This window comes from Gracilinanus agilis, chromosome 3 (genome assembly GCF_016433145.1).
Source record: "Gracilinanus agilis isolate LMUSP501 chromosome 3, AgileGrace, whole genome shotgun sequence".
Lineage (NCBI taxonomy): Eukaryota > Metazoa > Chordata > Mammalia > Didelphimorphia > Didelphidae > Gracilinanus > Gracilinanus agilis.
The window spans coordinates 464,471,211-464,493,747 of NC_058132.1; the positions used below are offsets into that span (position 1 = coordinate 464,471,211).

At 34.1% G+C, this 22,537-nt stretch overlaps 1 protein-coding gene across 1 annotated transcript in view; it reads right to left on the bottom strand.

Annotated features, from left to right (window-relative positions):
• The window catches only part of SHROOM2 (shroom family member 2), a 258,104-nt gene that overhangs the window by 100,403 nt on the left and 135,164 nt on the right, over window positions 1-22,537 (bottom strand). The window contains exon 2 of the mRNA XM_044670384.1: window positions 21,600-21,751. Within this exon, the coding sequence (XP_044526319.1) occupies window positions 21,600-21,751 (152 nt within the window). The remainder of the gene's footprint in view (window positions 1-21,599; window positions 21,752-22,537) is intronic.

The following is a 22,537-nucleotide window of genomic DNA, read 5'->3' on the forward strand; positions in this document are numbered from 1 at the left end:
TTAAAAATAGACAATTAAGCCAATGCACTCTTAATGATTAAGAGTGTCTCGACCAATTGGCAACCATAGATGACATTATTTTTACAAATATAAAATCTAAATATATAAATTCAACAAGATAGCCAATTTAACTTTCATTTCAATCTAATTTTACTGGTATTAAAAAGCAGAAGATCCATTACTAAAAGAGCTTATTAGAAAGACAGCCTAACAAAGGTGGCAGTCTGCCTTCTCAAATGATTATTCTATCAACAAACAGGTTAAGAAATCAGGCTAAAGATAGCAGAAAAATTACAAGAAAAATATTATCTAAAAAACAAAGCTCCCCTCCCCGCCTTGCCCAATTCAAGTAGCAATTGGATTAGCAGCTTTTTTTCCCCCAAAAAGCATCTTAAAATGTTTATCTTCAATTTTCCAATTATATTCCACTCAGCAGGAGGCTTAACCCTTTTTCCTAATTCTCCTTTGTTCTAATAAGGTCATACAGTAGAGAAACTTTTGAACCTAGCTGCATCAAGTCTTGGAAAAAGATGATGAGCTGTGAAAAATGCACCCAGTAGGAAAAAATTTTAAAAAGGTTCTGATCCTGCCAAAGGGATTTAGACCTTAAAGAGATGAAAAGAGATCCTTTGAATTTTCTTACCTGACAAGCAAATCTTTCCAAATTTATTTGCCAAGAACTATTTTCCAAGACATAGATTTCTGTAGACTATTCACAAAATGGTAGAACTAAGATGCAATCAAAAGAATCTAAAAGAATAGAGGTGAAATTCACAGTAATTTTTTATTATTATGCTTGCAGAAAATATTCTTCAAAAGGGAAAAGAAAGATTGACTACAAATCGTTTTCTTTAATGACAGGGAAGTGAATTTAGTATTAAATTCAAAATATATTTGTATGTAAGATAATTCTGCTATCCTGAAAAATAAAAAATTTCATTTATATTTTATGCACTGCAATAGAAATTCAATATTTTTATCATTAAAAATACCTATAAATAAGAATACTATCATATTTGAGCATGAGTTTTTCTTGTTCTCCTGCCTTTTTCTATGGGTAATGTTAGTGAAATTAAAAATAACTAGAATAAAGGTATCAAATGAGATGATTAATTCACAAAGTGGAAAATCAGTTTCTACTTTAACAAGGAAGATGTCAATTGTTATTAGTAGGGACAATGTCTTCCAAGGTGCTTTACTAACCAATGGAATTACAAGATCATTGTAACTTTACAGTTACAAAGCATTTTATACAAATTGTATTTTATTTCTCCTGAAAACTTCAGTGAGAAAGGTAAATGCAACTTTATCACCCCTATTTTATAAACAAGAAAAACTGGGAAGTTTTGTTGTTTGTTTTTATTTTAATTTTTGAACTTTCCTCCTTATACTTCCTTTAATTTTTTTTTAACTTTACTTTCTATCTGATTCTAAGACTTGAGGACAGATTTGAACCCAAGATGTCCTATCTCTCGGCTCTCTATCCACTGTGCCACCTAGTTGCCCTCTCCATTGTAATAGGTATAGTTTAAAAGCAGATTTGTTTGTAAGCACATTAGGAAAAGCCTTTGCTAGGAGTCATGAACATTCTGAATGGAATGCAGGGGGTATACCTATTACACCATTATACTTCAAATGAGCAAATTTATCACTTTTCTACTAACAACTTCAGAAATGTGTTTGCAGTGCAATATCATTAGATACTAAGTTCCCCAAAGGTAGGCAATTCTTTCATCTTTGGACCTCCCTAAGGACCCAGGGCAATGTTCTTCATATTATAGAGATATGATAAACATTACTTAAGTGAAAGCCAGTAAACAATGTATTTTCATGATATGCTAAATGTAAATAAATGCTTAATCAAATATTTTCAAATTGACAATGTAAATTACTACTTTCTCTATCTAATCAAGTCATATCTAACAAGCCAAAAAATGGTTCCTCTTCCCAACAGAATTACAAATGGAACCCATATATGCTTTGTAAAAATAGTCTGATTCAGGTGGATTTAATTTCATAAATGATCTTTCTTTAAATTAGATTTTTTTTTGGTTGGATTATGTCAATGAGATACCATGGTATCATGCCAAGAATACAATACTGAAATCCAGGGTAATCTAATTTTTAGACCTGGTCCTACAACTTGCTGGGTGCATGATCTTGAGCAAATTGCTTGAGATCTGGAGGACTCAATTTGTTTATCTGTAAAAGGAGATGGGTGGATCAAATGATCTCTAACATGTCTTCTATGTTAGATGTGAGTCTATGTTTCTATCTTAGCTATCTGATGATCCTAACACAACTAACTAATCTAACTTGGGTCCTCAGGATATTCATGGTATTTATTTCTTATTGACTCTTTCAAATGTCTCCTAGTGGTTACTCCAAACTTTTGCTTACCAAGTCTCCAACTATAAATTCCTCACTCTCAGGATGCCTTTGGTTCAATTTTTAAAAAAGAGCAAGGTCTTTAGACATAAGCTCTAAATTTCTTCTCTCTTATTTCTAGTCTTTTCCTCCATCTTTGTTCAATTCAGTTCTAATTCAGCTTCAAATATTTACTAGCTGTGTGATCCTAGGCATCTCACTTCACCCTGTTTGCTTCAGGTTCCTCATCTATAAAATGATCTGGAGAAGAAAATGGCAAACCACTCTAGTACCTTTGCCAAGAAAACTGGGGTCACAAAGAGTTAAAACTGAAAAATGACTAAACAACAACAAAAATTCATCTTCGGTCTCCATCTTTACCAATTTCTTCCCCTTTGCTTATAAAGATGTTCCACCCCTTCTCCCCTATATTAAAAATAATCTTCTTTTTACCCAATATTACTTTCAAGCTTCTTCTGTCCTCTGACTCCACCACTTTTCTTCACTATCCACACTCATGACTTTACACCACCTCCAAATAGTCTTCCATTTTGTCTCTTTTTTTGTCTTTTCCTAGATCACTTCACTGTCTGCCAAATCTAGTGATTTTTTTTTTCATTTTTCATCCTTTTTGGCATCCTTGAAATATACTTAATGTTATTGACTACTCCCCTTCTTCATCTTTCCCCTCTATTGGTTTTACTTCCATAGGAGAGAACGCTCACTATTCTCCTACTTTTCTAACTTCTTCCATCTCCTTCATTAATAATGTCTGCCTGCTTCAAGTATCTCCCTATTCCAATCTGTCCTTCATTCATCAAGGTGATTTTCCTAAAGAGCAGGTCTGACTGTGCCATCCTCTTCCCCTTCAATCTCCCCCAATCAACTACAGTAGGTCTCTAAAACCTCCAGGATGGCACTGAAATTGGCACCATTTGGTATTCTACCTTTTTTTTGGTCTTTTTATGCCTTATTCTCCACCATATACCCGTTAGTCAAATGACACTACCTATTTCTCAAAGAAGACATTCTATCTCTCAGCTCCAGGTCTGCTCTCAGACTATCCCAGTGCCTGGAATGTTCTCCCTCATTAACTCTGCCTTCTAACTTCCCTTGGCCTCCTTGAAGTCTCAACTAAAATCTTATTTTTACAGGTAATCTTTTCCCAACCCCCCCCACCTTAATTATAGTGCCTTCCTTCTTTAATTATTTCCCATCTATCCTGCATATAGCATACTTTGTATTTATTTGTTTGCACATTGTCACTACCATTAAACATTGAGTTTCTTGAGGATGAGTATTGTATCACTAGTATCTGAGACTGTACCTGACACATAGTAGGTGTTTAATAAATGTTTTCAGTTGTGTTTGACTCTTCATGATCCTATCTGGGATTTCTTTGGCAGTGATCATGGAGTACTTTGCCATTTCCTTCTCCAGTTTATTTTACAGATGAGGAAACTGGGGCAAACAGGGTTAAATATGATTTGCCTAGGGTCACACAGCTAGCAAGTAATTGAAGTCAGATCTAAAATCAGGAAAACGAATCTTTCTGATGCTGGAACTCTATCCACTGTATCACCAGCTGTCCAATGTTTATTTATTGATTATCTTATCCTTTCAACATAGGTATCTCCATCAAGACTGCTCTTGGCTCTCTTCTCTTCCTATAAATACTTCATTCTTATAGCTTTTAGGTAAAATACTTACAAATCTGTATCTCCAACAAGAGCTTCTCCCCCTGAGTTCCAGTCCTACAACTCCAACTTCCTATTGTGTATCTGTACTTTGAATAAACTCCACTGTATTATCCCAATTTTTGCCAATCAGTAGTATTCCCTTTCTTCAAAGCCTAACACATATGCCACCTATTCCATGAAGTCTCTGTTCCACTGAGTTGTTAATGACCTAATCATAATATGCATGTCTTGTCCTATTTTGAAGACTGTAAGCTCCTAAAGCACAAAGAATATCTTTGTATTCCTAGAATCTGGCACAGTGCATTGCATATATTACATGATTAATGTTTGTTGAATTTAATTAAATCAACATCTAAAAGAATGAAATCCTTATTTCTATTCTCTAGTAGAAACGGTAATAACTAAAACTAGACAAATGAAAGAAAAAAAGGTTATATAGTCAACATCCAAAAAATCCAAATATACTTGTGAGGAGGTAAAGGCTGGAAATGAAGAGTAAAGGGGAGAACATACTCAGGAATAATATGTCTAAGTTTCACAAAAGCTGGTCACCAGGATACTGCCTTGAAGGTATTCTGGATAACTGCAACTCCTTCTACACTTTTAAGTCCCAGAATGACTTCAGAAAATAAGGTAGGGGATGAAATGCTTCCAAGAAAATACCCTAACCCCCAAGTCAAGCTTCTATCTCTAGCTTGGAAGGGCTTTAATCCAACCCTCTCATTTTAAAGATGAGGAAAGAAAGACCAGTGTTCAAATGACTTTCTCATAACTATTACAGTCAATATACAGAGTAGTGAAGTTAGAATTTGAACCCATTTCTTCTGATTCTAATTCTACTACTCTTTCTACTTATCTTGTACTTATACTACATTATCTAGTATCATGTGGTGGTATTCATTGAATAAAAAATTTTTCAGCAACCTTCTTTCAAGACTTCAGGGTAGACAATGCAATGTGGTGGATGATGACATCACATGTGATCAAATCTACATTCCTAATGGGATACCAGTAAGCTAGTTCCCATCTTTATTCATGTAGGAAAAGAAGTAAAGATAGAAAATCCCAAATGACTAAAACAGCTGAAACTGATACAGTACATCAAAGCTGTATTTTAAACACATGCAAGTGCCAAGAAGAAGAATAGAGATGAAGATTAAATCATCAGAGAGCCCTTTTCTCTATGAGGTTTGATTTTGAGTTATCTTTCTCTCAGAAAAAGCATGCATGGGAAACTATTTTCTTACAATCCCTGATGTTTGCAGTAAGACTATTAAGCAAAAGTGGTTAAAACTAAGGCAGTCTTTCATTCAACAATCATTCAAGCAATGACCATTTGTTTAGTGTCTGGCATCAAAGAGTAAATGTAAATCTTGGGGTTTGCTACAGGTATTGAATTTTCTGTTAATTTGTTTGCATTGTCATATGCCTTAAAAAAGCCCTACTTAATTCCTGAAGGGAAAAAGAGCAAAAAAGATTTCATTTGAAGTGTTCAGAAATACAGGAGTATCTGTACTTAGCATCATATCTGATTTGCCAACCAGTCATTTTATTCAGTCCAGTATTCAATGGTGGCACCAACAAAAGTCATTTCCAGGTATTCAGCTATTAGGTTTCCCATTTTCAACAGGATAGAATTTTACCTCAAAACTTTTGTGGTACTCAAACGAACAATTGTTATCTAAACAACAGCAATCTTAGAGACCACTCTGCAGCTCAACTACAAAACAATCTATGGTTTACATATAAATATAAAAACCAGGAAGAAATTCTCTGAAATAAAATTATTTTTACCATACTATCAACATACTTTTTTTTGTCTGTCAGAAGAACTCTTGGTCCATTGTATACAGAAGATATCTTGCAATAAACAAATTACATGGAGGAAAAAAGTGTTACAAATGACACTTGATTATTTCTTTTAATTTAAATAGTGGTATATTACTAATATACATAACAACATAATAGTTAACTTGAAGGTTAAAAAAACCACAAGTTTCAAAAAATAAACAACCTCACTCATTTGTGCCAGACTGCCAAAATTAATAATCCCTTACTAAATGAATAGTTTAATCTTTAATCCTAATATTCTCAAAACCAGATACTAACAGTTAATGGCAGAGTCCTCAGACCAGAAACAATGAAAGAAGAAAGTTCAGAATTGGGACTTTGGAACTATTATGAAAGACTAGAAGCATTGATTTCAAAGCCATTAAGTGTTTTGAGAAACTTATGAAAACTTGTATAATTTGGGGAGGAGAAGAGGGGGAAGAGATCACATCCATAAACTTTACTGAGTGACCCACATGATGCTCTGCAATAATATTTTAGCCACTGCTGTTCCAGATTATTTTAATCATGACAAAATTCTACAGCTATGCCAATTAGGGGAAATGGTCACAGAACAGCTGGAGAAAGGGCAAATAATATTTTATTTACTAGGTTTCAAAGAATTTTTGTTTTTCAAAACATTTCAAAAGTGTATACATTGGCATAACTTCTTGTCGTTTTCAGGAAAAGTGAATTAATTGGTTTATGCAAATCTTTTGATAAATTTTTATTTTTAATATATAATTGACAAAATGGTAATAAATTATGCATTTGTATATTAACCAGTATTTATAGGTAGCCACTAACCCATTCCTACATAGTGAGTAGAAATTCATGCTATGAGGAGCAAACACTACTCCACTACTATTTCACTTTTTAAAAAAATTATCTATACATCTCTGGTAGGGATTAAAATTATCCTCTTATTTGCAAGGCTAATATAGAAATAGAGAAATTCATAAATGAAGGTCTTGTTTTGTGCATTTAAACTAAATGAATTAGGGCTTTATGAATGAAGAATCAAGAGAGATACTAATTAAAAGCATGTTTATGCATATAGAAAGAATTTGGGATTTTTTAAGTCTGGGAATTTTTTCCCCTAAGACCAACTGCAACCTATCTATGATTTAAACAAATCCCAAGGAATTGTTTGAGGCACATTTAAGATAAGTGACTTGCACTGAGAAAAAAAAAATTAAACTAGTCAGAGGTGGAATTTGACTCCAAATCTTCCAGACTACCTCCTTATATAAAACTCATAGGATGCATAATACCTTCTCCCAATTTTACTCTTTTAATAATAGTTTTAGGCAAATTGCAGAGGCTTTTCCTCCCACAGAGCCTATTTTAAATAAGATAACATACAAAACAACAGATGATAACTAAATAATAAACCCAGTTTGCATCCCAACTTCTCTGTTGGACACCTTGATTAAAGAAAGACTCCTCTTGTCAAATACTTCAATAACTGGTTTTTGCAGTCAGAAGAGTTGAATTTTTTAAAGATACTCTCTATGAGATTTAACCATTCTGGACCTCAGTTTCCTCATCTGTTACATGATTGGCATGGATAATCTTGAAGTCTAAATCTTTTGATCTTCTGTATCCTCTCGCCATCAACTAGTTTAGTCATTTGATGTTATTCAATATCAGGAAATAGGAGAAGGCATTTTCAACATTGCCAAGAGGGTACTTCATAAGGGTATTCTTTTTTGGGGTGGGGGGAAACGGGTGCCTCTATCTCACCCAGGATAGAAATGCAGCAGCTACTTAAGGTCCCAATTCCAATATTAATCAGCATGAAAGTTTTAATCTGCTCTGTTTTTCTAATCTGGCTAGTTCACTCTTATTTAACCAACCCAGTGGCCTTCTGCCCCTCTATGCTCACCAAAAGGAGCCAAATTTAGTGTGGACATCTGATTGTCTTTAACTATGGCTCAGAACTCCCCAACTCAAGCAATCCAACTCGGGCTTCTCAACATCAGCATCTATAGGTGCTTATCACAACTGCCTGGAAAGGTTTCTTCTGTGATGATGATGGAATATTTTACTATCTCTTATTTTTATACAGCCCTAAGAACCTTCACCTTATAAAACCTACCCCAAATTCTAAGTATAGGGAATAGAAAATATAGAATTATATGTATACATATGCATACACATACATACACATATATAAAGTTTTATATCTTTCAGAGAAATATTTTCCTTTGTACCTAAGTAACATATTTTGCTCTCAATGACAACCTGAAAAAAAAAAAAGCATTTTAGGCTAAATTCTTGGAGGGCAAAAACACAGAACATATAAGCTTTGTGTAGTACCACAGTCACCATAGAGTGTTCTACTCACAGGACCCTTGTCATAATAAAGAAATATAATGCCCCTGAGCCATGTGCTCCCAAGGGAATAAAGGTCCAACATCCCTCTGGGAAGCTTAAAAGAGGTAGCCTAGCAGATGGTAACTCTAAGCTGCTCAGAGCTGCAGCCAATAAAACAGCATAGAGGTAGTAAGTATGTCTGCAGTCTCTTCTCTCAATTTGAATGGGGGAAGGGAGTTGTGTTACTAACATTCCGTAAATAAGGGGTATAAGCTTTTGAAGAGCTTAACCCCCTTCCCAGGCTGTCTGAAAAGCTACATAATAAGCCCATGAAAAAGCAGATGCATTGTTCTAGCTGCTATTTAGATCCCCCAAACTCAATCTTGTTTTAAAAAAAAAAAAAACAGTCCTAGTCCACTGCCAAGGGAAACAAACATCATTACCTCTTGCTTCTGGAAAGCTCAAAGTCCATTTTGGATCTCCGAATGGATCCCATGCTGCTAGCATCTAACATCCTCCACTGACTGGGCAGAGTGTCCACAAAGTGTCTGGGGCCACCAGATAAACTCAAGATAACAGACTCCCTTAATTGTATTCTTAGCTGGCTCTCTATTCCCCAGTTGGCAAATACTGCAAGCAACCAGTTGCTGTGTTCTGACATTAGGCACAAATTTTCAAAAACTTTGTTCTCTAAAGTTTCACATGGAACTTCAAAAGGCAGAAGTACAATTTTTACCCTTCTAATTTAACTGTCAATCTAGAAGTAAATCCCCATTTATCTGTGTCCCTAAAATTTGTGCTTGTGGGTTTAGTTTTCTTAATTAACATTTTAGCTTCATAGTAGATTACTGTTTTGTGGCAATATTTTCAAGTCCTCATGAAACCTTTTAAGCTCTCCAATATAATTCCCATTATGCAACGTGCACTGAATATACTGTTTCCCTATGGAAAACTCTTTAAATTAGCCATTTAAAAAAATAAATAAATAAACCTTTTTTTTTTTTTTTTTTGATCTACAGTGAATGTTCTGGTTGTCTTGGAAAACACTATTTTTTCCCAGCAAACTTCCACAAACATAACTTTGGTTATAATCAGAAAGTTACATTTAACAATCTTTGTTATATGAAGTGAGGTAAATTAAGATATGGGACAGGAAAAAAAATCTTTTAGCGAGCTAGATTTCATTAAAGACTGCTTAAAAGTTAACATTTTCTAATCTCACTTTTTCTCAGAATATTAAATGTGATATAGAACAAAGCAACATTTATCTAACTAATTTTTAAATACATGCTAAGCCATATATAAAATCTAAATCTAAATGAAAGGAAATGTTAAAAAGTTAACAAAAAGATGTTTATGATCCACATTTCTCTTTTCCATATTGATTTTACCTGAAAAAAGGAAAATCTAATAAAGGAAAATTCTAGCATGAATGCAGACTATCCCTTCTAAACTTTTGTATCTAACATATTTAAGGAATAAATTAGGGAGACACAGTAAAATTTAAAAAAAGGTGTCACTGAAAAGAATTCTGCATACAACATACCATGAGCTTTTATAATATCAGGAAAGTTACAGATTCACATTTTTCCTTTCTTCTGAATCCTCTGCAAACAGATGATTGCCCCCCAAATCAAAGGTTTCATCATGCACACATGCACCCAGGTACATACCCTCTATCTGAACCAATATATCATTTCTGCCATACTAACAGTTTTCTAGGAAGAGGGAGAGGGAAACAAAACCTCATGCCGTATTAGTCATTCTCCCACTTTTTCCAACATCAGTGCATTTGATTACAGATCTGACATGGCTTCCAGGAACATCTGTGTTAATCAATGTTGTTGCCTTTGGAACTACCTTGTCAATGGACTGTTCCAAGTGTCTAGTGCCAGAGGGGTGCAGAGAGATATTAGCCTAGTGTTGAATAATGGAAGTGTGCATTTTTCAATAATTAATATATAAAAGCTAATGAATAATAAAAATAAATTTTCTAGGAAATAATGAACAATGTTCATAAAATAAAACTAAAGAGTCTTCCCAAATATTTACACTAGTAAGTTTTATCATAGGATTTAGCTAATCCCCCATGGTTTTCTTTATAAAGGATCCTTCCTTTTCTGTGTTAATCTCTGCCAGTGTGTAAATTTAGTGAGTTTAATTAGATTCAAAAAAAAAAAAAAAAAGGGTCCCATTGCTACATTGTGCAGAAAAAGTAATAAATAATAGTTGGCAGCAGCATCAATAATCTTACTTAGGAAATCCCTGGGTGGGGAGATATACATTCAAGAGAATCTGTAATCACTAGACTACTGATCAGTAGACTACTACAAATTTCAACTACAAATGTATCACCCTTTTAAACAGAACAGATATAATCTCATTTACAAAAGTGATAATTATCTATTTTATGAAAGGATTCAGCTTATATTTATTTTTTAAAGGTTACAATGCATCTAAAATAGGGATTATTATACAGTTCACTTTTAGGAACATAACTAATATGTATATATAGGCAATACTACTATGAAAAAAAGAGAAGGAAAACAGATTGCAATTTCTACATATAAAAGGATATAAACATTTAAATTCTTGGTTCCTAAATATACAATTGCCTCTATTTGCCACAGGAACTCATTCCTTATTCTCATAATGATTCACCAAAGAGCAGAGGCTAATAAGGATATCAGTAAACCTAGGATAAGAATATTTATCACTTGACAAAAATGTATATCATTTTCTATCCCCGAAGTATAAACTCTTAGAGAAATATTAATTCAAAGGGAGTCATTCTCAGTTTACAAAGAGCCAAAGCAAAATCTTTCCCATAAGTGACAATTTAATTAAGATGCTAACCAGTGGATACAATCAAACCACATCTCAATGATGGTATCAATCAACAAGCATTTACTTAGTGCTGATAATCATTACAAGAGGGAGCTTTACTATTTTTAAAAAATAATGTGCAGACCATTATTGATAGAGCTGCTAAACTGGACAAGCAAGAGAGGAGAAAGAGATGGAGATTTAAAAGGTGGGTAGGTCAGTCTAGGGTACAGCCTCTGAGAGGAACGTTGAAAATTATCAAGGCTACTTTGATATTTCAAACTATTCCAGAATTCACTCTCCCTGGGCTAGTAAATGCTCATAAGCAGTAGGAAAATTCCTCTGCATCAGACAAACCATACTATTTGGCAAGGAAGAAGCTCTCTTCCCTAACCTGAGCCATCCCTTCATCTGGACAACTCAGCAACTACTATCTCTCAAAACCCTTTGCTCAGTCCCAATGCCTAGAGTACACAATATGCCATGAAGCAGAAACATGAACACTAAAGATTAGTATTAGGAGAACTTTGTTAACGGCAACATTTCACTGTCGAAAGGAAATGTGCCTTGTCATTTGTAGAAAGTAAAGAGATAGCAATCTGTCTCCTGAAGTATCGTTTTCCTAGCATCAATTTCTAAATGATGACAAGATACTTATTTATCAGTCCCATGAAACAAGATCCAATTACTTTTAAAAACTTAACTTGCCAAATGCAACTCTATTCCTGACCACCTGTCCATAAAAGATGAAAGAAAATCTCATACCTACAAATTAAAAGTCACACTTCACAAGTCTGAATTTCTATCATGACCTTTTTCCTGTCAACTTAAATCAACAAATATAAGAACCTTAGAAATTCACTTGGTCCAATCCATTCATTTTGTTTCTACAATTGGTTTTTTGATCCACTCTTTATCTGCGATTTCATTGTTAAGTCTTCATCTATGTCTGTGTCTTTTGCTTGAGAGGTAAATAGAAACAAACACAGAAACAGAAACAAATACACAACACAACACAACACAACACAACACAACACAACACAACACAGAAGAAAATGGCACATAGATGAAGCAAATTCCTGGAGGAGTCCGTATCAAACTCACAAGTAGAAGAGTTGCCCTTGAAAAAATAGGAAGTCTTGCTTAGAAAAACGAGAATTAAAAAGAAGAGCAGATGGATGAAAATAATAGAGAAATTTTAAAGATGTCAAGTAGAGGAGATGAGGAAACATAGTAAATGACGTCAATTTTCTCAAGAGAGTAGGAGATAATTACCTACTGAGAGACTGGGTGTGGGATAGGACATGGGGTAGGAAGTAAGCTGTCAGAACAGGTAGACAAGCCCAATGTCCTGGGAAAAGCAAGAGCTCATGACCACTGGTCTTACATCAAACCCAGGCCCCAGAGCCATCATTCAAGGGGAAAACTTCTATAGAAGTTATTTTGCCCAATTATGTGGCAATGAAATTAACAATCTAAGTGAAATAAGATTTAACACTTAAGAAATAACATTTTTAAAAATATAAACTGCTTTATTAAGATTAACAAAAGAGGAAATTTAAAAACTTAAACCACTCCATCTCAGGAAAAAAAAATGAACATGCCATTAATGAATTCCCTAAGAAAAAAAAGTCCCAGGGCCAGATGTATTCAGAAGTAAATTCCACCAAACATTTAAACAACAATTAATGTTAATACTATATAAACTATTTGGAAAATTAGCAAAAGAAGGAACTCCACCAAATTCCTTTTATGAAAAAAATACAGTGTTGATGCCTAAATCAAAAAAAGAAAAAACAGAAAAAGAAAACTATAGACCAATTTCCCTTATTAAATATTATTGGAAAAAATTTTAAATAAAATACTAACATGGAGATAACAGCAATATGTTGGCGGATTTATACCCAGAATGAAAGCTAGGAAAATTATTAGCATAAATGACCATATCAGTAATTAAACCAACAGAAATGATATTATCTCAATAGATGAAAAAGTTCTTGAAAAAATACAACATTCATTCCTATTGAAAACAAGAAAAAATGGAATAAATGGAACATTCCTCAAATGACAAATAGCATCTATATATAACCACCAGCAAGCATTATCTATAATAGGGATAAGATAGAAGCCTTCCCAATAAGATCAGGAGTTAAGCAAGGAAGTGAATTATCACTACTATATAATAACGTACTAGAAATGTTAGTGATAATAAAAAGAAGAGAAGAAACTAAAGGAATTAGAATAGGCAATGAGGAAATAAATTATCACTCTCTGAAGATGATCCTATGGTATACTTAAAGAGAAAGCTAGAGAATCAACCAAAAAACTAGTTTAAAAAATGAACAACTTCAGAAAAGTTGCAGAATAAAACAAACCCACATAAAACATTAGCATTTCTGTTTACCCTCCCCAAAAGTCCAACTACAAGAGATAGAGAAATCTCATTTAAATAAAAGTAGATAATATAACATATCTGGGAGTCTTACTTGCCAAGACAAACCCAAGAACTATGTGAACATAACTACAAAATGCTTTCTACACAATTAAAGGTAGATTTCAACAATTGCTCATGGGTAGACTGAGCTAATTTAATAAAAATAACAATTCAACCTAAAGTAATTTATCTATTCAGGGTCCCAGCAATCAAAGGACCCCAAAATTATTTCAGAGCTAGAAAAAAATAGTAAAATTCATCTGGAAGAATAAGAAGCCAAAAAATCAAGGGAATTAAGTGTGTGTGTGTGTGTGTGTGTGTGTGTGTGAGAGAGAGAGAGAGAGAGAGAGAGAGAGAGAGAGAGAGAGAGAGAGAGAGAGAGAGAGAGAGAGAGAGAGAGAGAAAAGAAATATGGCCAAGTTGTACCAGATTTCAAATCATATTATAAAGTGGCAACTATCAAAACAATCTGATACTGACTGAGAATTAAGAGTAGTGGATCAATAGAATAGATTAGGCACTCAAAAACAGTAGTAAATAATCCTAATGACCTAATGTTCAACAAACCCAAAGATCAAAATGGGGGGGGGGAGGATTTCACTATTTGAGGAAAACTGGAAAATAATATGGCAGAAAAAAAGGCACAGACCAACAACTCACATCATATAACAAGATAAAACCAAAATGGATAACTGATTTAGAAATATAGGGTGATATCATAAACAAATTAGAGGAGCAAAGAATAGTTTACATGTTAGAGCTACAGATGAGGGAAGAATTTATGAACAAAGATGACAAAGAGAACATTATGAGATGTAAAATAGGTAACTCTGACTAAACTAAATTTAAAAAGGGTTTGCACAAACAAAACCAAAGCAACAATGAAATGGGAAAAAACATTTACAGCAAATGTCTCTGACAAAGGCATCATTTCTCATATTCGTATATATAAAATGAATCAAATTTAAAAGAATATAAATCTTTCTCCAATTGATAAATGGCCAAAGGATATGAACACAGTTCTGAGATGAAGAAATATGTAATAAAATAGTCATATGAAAAAATGCTCCAAATCACTATTAGAGTAATCCAAATTAAAATAATTCTAAGGTTCCACCTCACACCTATCAGACTGGCTAACATGACGAAAAGTTAAATGATAAATATTGGGGGATGTAGGAAAACTGGGACATTAATATATTGTTGGGAGTACTGTGAATTGATCCAGCCATTCTGGAAAGCTTCTTGGTACCATGCAAAAAAAGCCATACAACCCGTGACCTACTAACTAGAGGTTTGTATCCCAAAGAGAACAAAGATAAGGGGAAAGGACTTACTTGTACAAAAATATTTGTAGCAACTCTTTTTGTGGTAGCAAAGAACTGGAAACTGAAGGGACATCCTTCAAATGGGAAATGATTGAACACTATGGTGACACCAGAAATGATGAACAGGACAATTACCAAAAATTTGGAAAGACTTGCATGAAATGATTCAAAGTGAAGTGAGCAGAAGCAGAACAATACTGTACACAGTAACAGCAATACTGTACAATGATCATCTATGAATGGCAACTATTATCAGAAATGAAGAGATCCAAAACAACTCCAAAAGACTCATAATGAAAAAGGCTATCTACCACCACAGAAAGAACGAATGAATGCAAATGCAGCCAGAAGCAAACTATTTTTTACTTTATTTCCTTTACAAATTTTTCTCTAGTATAAGTGATATGTGTCTTGTTTCACACCACAATGAATATAGAAATATGTATAACATGATAACACAACCTATATCATATTACCTGCCATCTCAGAGAATGAATGGGGAAGAATGGGAGGGGAATAAAATCTTAGAAAAATGATTATTAAAATTAAAAAATAAACATTTATCTACATGTAATCTAGAAAAAATTCTAAACATACAAACGACTTCTTTAGATAAAGGGCCAGCTTTTTACAGCAAATGCCAGCCACCTGCCACTGATTAGGAAAGCCAGCCTAGTTGAAACAGCAAAGTTGCCCTATCAGAAAGAGGGGAGGGGGCAGAAGTCAGTCAAGTTGAACCTCCATCACCACCTCAACCATAACTTCTCCTCAGACCTCAGTGGGGTTGAAGAATACAAAAGACTTATGAAGAACAGTAGTCTCCCATGACCCCAACTCCCCAGACCATAACCCTGCTTAGAGGTCTAACCAGCAAACACCATGAAAACTACCTACTGACCAACTGCCACCAATGGAAAAGTAAGCCCAGACCACGTCTTGCTTTTGGTCTAGACACCACCCTGAGAAGCATCTCTTGGAGAGAAGCCTGGCAACAGTTCCTGCAAGTGTTACAGTCATAGCTATTTAAGATGAAGCAAAAAAAAGAACTTCTTACCATCAAAATCCTTGGCATTATCAAATCATTCACCAGCAGAATTTGAAAGGAGTTTTATTGGTGGAAATGACATTAAAGAAGATGTATTTGCACTGCATCTTAAGGACCCTTACGACTTTTCATCTAAGTTTCATCATTCCTAAGGATGTTTCATCAAAGAATCTGAATAAACAATTCTCACGAGTTACAGTCTACTAACATGAAGATGAAAGACTTCCCAAATCACTATTAAAAAAGAAATATGCTGGGCAGGATAGAGAGCTAAGCCTAGAGTTGAGAGGTCCTGGGTTCACATTTGGCCTCAGAAATTTGTATGACCCTAGGCTAGTCACTAAACCCCCAATGTCTAGCCCTTACTGCTCTTCTACCTTGGAATCAATACTTAGTATTGATTCTGAAGCAAAAGGTCGAGAAGTAAGGGTTAAAAAAAAAATGTGTAAATTGAATAATTGTGGAATTTCGCCTCACATCCTGAAAACTGGCAAAGGTGATGAAAGATGGAAAGATTCATTATTGATAAGATTATAGAAACAGGCAAATTAGTACATTGTTGTTGGATCAATAAATTGGAACAATCCTTCTACAAAACTGTTTGGAATTATTCAAATAAAGTGATTAGAATGTACATATTCTTTGATTATTAGGGGGAAAAAAAGGAGTCCTATATATACCAAAACATTTATATCAGTACTATTTATGGCAGCAAAGCACTAGAAATAAAGTATAAGTTCACTGAGTAGGGGAATAGTTAAGCTCTGGTATATGAATGTAAAGAACTATTACTTTGCTGCAAGAAATGATGAGTATGATGAATACAGATTAGCATGGAAAGATGTACATGAGTGAAGGAAAAAAAGTGGGGAAAGACATTCTGGTCAACAACAATGTGAACAACTCACTTAAACATTTGATGATGAAAGTACAAAGAACAAAAGCTTGATCCTTCCCCACAAAAAAAAAAAAAAATGTGAAAACACACCTGTCCCAACTCTTTTACAGAAGGAGGGGGCTAATGGGTACCCTAATATATTGTCAAATATTTAGTTTTACTGGTTTCTTTTCCTCTTCTTTCTCTTTTAAAAATTCTTTTTTATATGAGATTGCTCTCTGAAGAGAGGAAAGGGAAGGAGATTTAGGCAATGTAAAAAACATATACGTATATATCAATATATTTAACAATAAAAAGGATGTAGTAAAATACTATCAAAATTAAGTATTTATCTTGCTTTAGTATAATAATGCCCTCCGTAGTGCAATAGTTGCCTTCTTCCTATACTAAATGACCTGAGGCTACTGTGCTTTTAGTTCTTTGGTCTAGCTGTTTTCTAGTTTCTTCTGTCAGTAACTTTCTAATTTTCTGCTTCCTATCTGCAGTGTGCTGGAAAGTCAGATAACAAATCCTGAAAGTTTGCAATAGGTTCTCAGTAAGGGTCTAAAGAAGTTTTCTATGAAGTTAATTCAATGGACTGACATTTAAATAATGCTTCAAGGTTTGAAAAGTGATAAACAGAAAGTATCTTCACTACTCCCCTAAGATATAAATATTATAGATACTATTAGTCCCACTTTATAGATGTCGAGTGACTTGTAACAAGTCTTAGTCAAATAAATAGTGTGAGTATGATAGGTGGTATTTGAACCTAGACATCATTAAGTTTGGTCACTCTAAGGTTAGAATACTTTCCATCATAACATCACTGACTCATGGCATTTGGTTCTGAGATTTTTTTTTTTATAGCATTTTAAGTTATTCACAGATCTTTGGGCCAGAGGTCTGACCTCCAGATAAATGAGGTATTTTTATAGAGTTCTTATTCCTCCCACTGGCATCAGTGGTTAAAGAATAATCTTACAAAAGCAAAGTTTGAATGTCTGACTCCTCTCTCTGACCAAAGGGATCTTAATTTTGTAAATATTCTCCATGTGCCGAGTGGAAACCTATGAATACATCATCAACATTGGTTTCTAGTACGTTTCTTCAGATTAATATGAATTATAGCATTATGCCAAGGGCTATTTTAAAACTAGGTTTATTTGTAAATAAATCATGGCTTTATAGATCAAAGTAATCATTATTATGTATTAAAATCTATATAGCAAAACATCTTTAGTTCTTATAAATCAGCTAACTATATTAGAAGGTATCTTTCAAAATGATCATTTCTAATATTTTGAAAGCTAATTAGTCTGAGTTTCTACATGTCTACAAAGATGAAAATTCTGCTATAATACTTTAAGCTTATGCTCTGTGATCTTGTTTAAAATATATATTTTCTATATATTATGTATAAAATATTACTATGTCAAGCAGTGTAAACTTGTGGCTACAGAACCATTACATGACTATCTCACTTTAAGAAAATTCATGATATTAAAATCCAAATCCCCCCACCCCTGCAAAGTAAGATGGTGATAACATTAGCAATACCCTAAAGAAAATAAACAAGCAAATAAGAAAAAACAAACATTCGCAATAAACATTAAAAACAACAGCAGGGAATAAGATAGTTAAAAAGAAATCTTTACTGTGATAAAAAATGAAATCTCAAACAATATTTTTTTAAAGCCTTACTTTCTGTCTTAGAATCTATACTAACTATTGGTTCCAAGGCAGAAGAGCTAGGCAATTGGAGTTAAGTGGCTTGCCCATGATCACACATCTAGGAAGTGTCTGAGGCCATATTTGAAATCAGGACGACTTATGTTCAGGCCTGGCTGAGCCACCCAGCTGCCCCTGCAAACTATTTTTTAAAAATCCCATTATCTTCAAAGGATCCAACAATTTACATTGCTCACTTTTGTCCCAAAGCACAATAGTTTCTGGTATTATATATTCAATGTCAAATGAGAATTTGTATTTTATATTTTAGTACTATAATTATTACTAATGTTTTACAAAAATACATATTAAGGATTTGTGACAAAATCCAACTTTATTTTTCATGAAGTTTGTAGTGGAAAAAAAAATAAAGGTTTTTTCATTATATTCTTCATTTGTCCTATACCCTAAAAAAGTTCTGCCAAAGTCCCAGATATTTTCATTATTTGTTTTTGAGAAGGTGGAGGAAGGGATAAGGAAAAAAATTAAGTCAGGATATAGTCATCAATGAGAGACAAAACAAACCAAACACACCTTTCTAGTCAAATGCAATGATTAATGTTAGTACCAAAGTACCTAATTTAAAGGACACCTCCCCTGTCTCTTTTTTTAAACCTTTTCCTTCAGACTTAGAATCAATACTAAGTATTTGTTCCAAGGCAGAAGCATGGTATGGGACAGGTAATTGGTATTAAGTGACCTGCTCAGGGTCACACATCCAGAAAGTATCAGAGACCAAATTTGAACCCATCAGGACCTTCCATTTCCAGGCTAGGTCTCAATCCACTGAGCCATCCAGCTGCCCTAATTCTTTCCTTTGTGTATGTGATTGGAGGGAGGTGGGGGAGAGAAGATGAGATTTGTTGGGAAGTTTCCACAAAAAAACTCTCCTCCAATATTTGTTCATGTTACACAGAGTTGAGCCTACACTCTAGGAGGTTCTATCATGCTGAAAAGGAAGCTGACTATCATTGCTTTCTGAAGACCAGCTGAGAAAAGTACAGTTTCTTATGACCAGTAGGATAGTTACTTGATGATGAAATTTTTGGTTCTGTCACCCCAGGAAACAAAGAAACAAAGTATTACACTAAATCCCTCTCACTCTCTTTTGTTTCTAGTCTGACAATAGTAAAATAGAAGGAAGTGAACAGGAAAAGAAAAGGAAAGGGGGTACTAAGAGTCACACAGTTTGTAGATCTTCTATAAAATAAGAATTCAGCTCTTAGTATTCTATATGTGATACCCTTTGCTAATAACAAATGAGGGGTCTTGTCATGAAGGGTTTCAATCATGACAGTCTTGCTATTAAACTAGGATACAATAGAAAGTTGCAGCTGAATGGGTCCAGTTTTTATTCTTGGAGAGAGGAGCTCCAAGGAGCTGATGGAACTGATTATCATACATTGTAATGCTCATAAGTGGTTGTAAAAAGGCCACCATGGAAATAAACTTTAATAACAAACATGTCAGGATTAATAGTGGAGTAACTAAATTTAGACTTTTAATATCACTGTTCCAGAAATGCTGTATAAGTACATAGAAATTATACTGAAGGGAGTAAATATGGAGGAGTATGGGTGGACTACACAAATACAAACAGGAAATACAGGGTGGAAGTGACACATTTCTAAGGCTACTGTCATATCTCTTCTGTAGGCATTTCAAAAAAGAGACCAAAAGCATGAAAAAAAAGATGTCATCAAAGTAAAGTATGATCCGAACAAAATGTAGGCTAATCACATGATGAGAGTAACGACTAACTCTCTGGACAGCTTTGGGCACACCATTAGTATCCTAGAAACACTGAAGAACTAACAGGAAGGCACACAGCACAGCAGGTGGTGGATGCCCCATGGCACATATGTAGGAGGACACAAATAAGAGCTGTATAAAATGGACAGATGTGGATGGGTCACCACTGGCATTGTTGAAAGAAATACCCATATGAATGAGATCACAGGTGCATTTGTGTGTTCGAGTCTATTGTGTGAAAACAAAGTATATAGATATATTTCTAATTACTGAAAGAGAAAAAATTAGAATAGTTTGGGGTGTTATTAGAGGCTTATGCATTCAGGAATAGGGAAGCTGAGAAAGTTATCAAAAGAAGTAGAATATGGCTTCATTTTACTCCCTAACCTCCCACCTAAAAAACTATTCTTGAAGTCCTTTCCCCAGCCTACTACCAAGTAGTTCCATGGAAATGTCTCCTTCCATATTTTACATTTAGATAAATATAAAAAATAGCCTCATTTGTAAAATCCCACAATTTCATGATCAATTTTTCAAGATTACATCCATTCTGTAAAAGCACACAGAAACACTTCCCATAAATGTTGTAAATGAACTGACATTACAAATGCTCAGTGGAAAACAAATTCCATCAAAAAACAACAAATGGTAAAAAGAAAAAAAAAACCACCCTTCCCAAGTGCCTAGGAATAACATTTGAATTCTGTTTATAGGCATTATTTCCATAGTCCTACACCCTAACTTCTGTCAGCGATCTAGTTCATGGAAACAGTCAGCTTTATTTCCTTTGAAAGTTGGCTCTAATGAGGAATCTTTTGTAACTAGGAAAATAGCCCTAATTAGCAGTTTGCTGCACATCGGGCATACTGTGAAAGCAAACTGAAAATATAACAGCCTGCCACCTTGTGTGAATGGCATGCAATAGCAAATCTTTTTCTTGGAAACCTATTGGTAAACTTAGTTTTCTTTCTCTAGCAAGGAAAAGTATATGTGGGACCAAAACAAAATAAAAACCAGTCCCTCGGGAATTCTAATTTTCATTTTGATGCTGATAGATGCTATATAGATGATATTAACTAGAGAGTATAAAGATAGATAGATAAGAGAATAGCAACTAAATAAGGCTAAAAGAAGCAGGCTTGGTTGGCAGGTGGGCTATGTCACTTCAAGGACTTCTCTTTGAATTCCAGCTGTAGATTTCCAAAAACATAGCAAAATGATGAGAGGTTCCGGGTCCACATCAAGACTATTACAGTGAAATAGAAATAGTAATCACCTATTGAAGTTTAAGATTTAATTTTGTTTTCAAAATGCTTTGTCATTAACTTGAAAATGGTTAAACCCATGATGAAACATGCCAAAATCCTAGCACTGCTACACGAGATCTTACCTTTTTACGACAAGCTTTAAGGTCTTATGTGAGCCCTTCACTAAGCAGATTGCCTCCTGTCTAAATCCTGACAGGCCTATATCATTGATGCCCACAATTTCATCTCCAGCCAGTAACTTGTCAACAGCTGCGGCTTTACTTCCTTCTTCAATCTGAAAAACATCAACAAATCAGTCTGTTATTGTCAGATGATTAAGTTAAATAACAAAATAAACACCTAAAAAACAGTGAATTTATAAGAATACAAAACACTCCCTAGTTGATAGGTGATCAAAGGATATGAACAGTCCATTCTTAGATGAAGAAATTAAAAATATCCATGACATATGAGGAAATTCTCCAAATCACTATAAAAATTTTTAATATTATTATATACTTGGTAATCATCACCACCACCACCAAAAAACATTGAAATAAAAAATGCATAAAAAATTTATGTGCAAAACCAAATTCCACATTCTTTACAATTTGTTTAAAATATATAAATCATATGTGTACTTTAAATATCCTCTACTTTTGAGTTCTCTTTAGATTTGTTTTACTTTGATACCTTTTCTCTTTATTTTGTAGCTGTTGTTTTCAAAAATGTAACCATAGGGGGCAGCTAGGTGACTCAGTGGATTGAGAGCCAGGCCTACAGATAGGAGGTCCTGGGTTCAAATCTAGCCTCTGATACTTCCTAGCTATGTGACTCCAGGCAAGTCATTTAACCCCCATTGCCTAGCTCTTACCACTCTTCTGCCCAAAGAGATCAGAAGTAAAGGAAAAGTATCTACTTGTAAAAAAAATATTTTTAGCAGTTCATTTTGAAGTAGCAAAGAATTGGAAACTGAGGGGATATCCATCAATTAGAGAATGTCTGAAAAAATTGTGGTAAATGGTTGGAATGGTAAACTATTGAGCCATAAGAAATGATGAACACAATGAGTTCAGAAAAA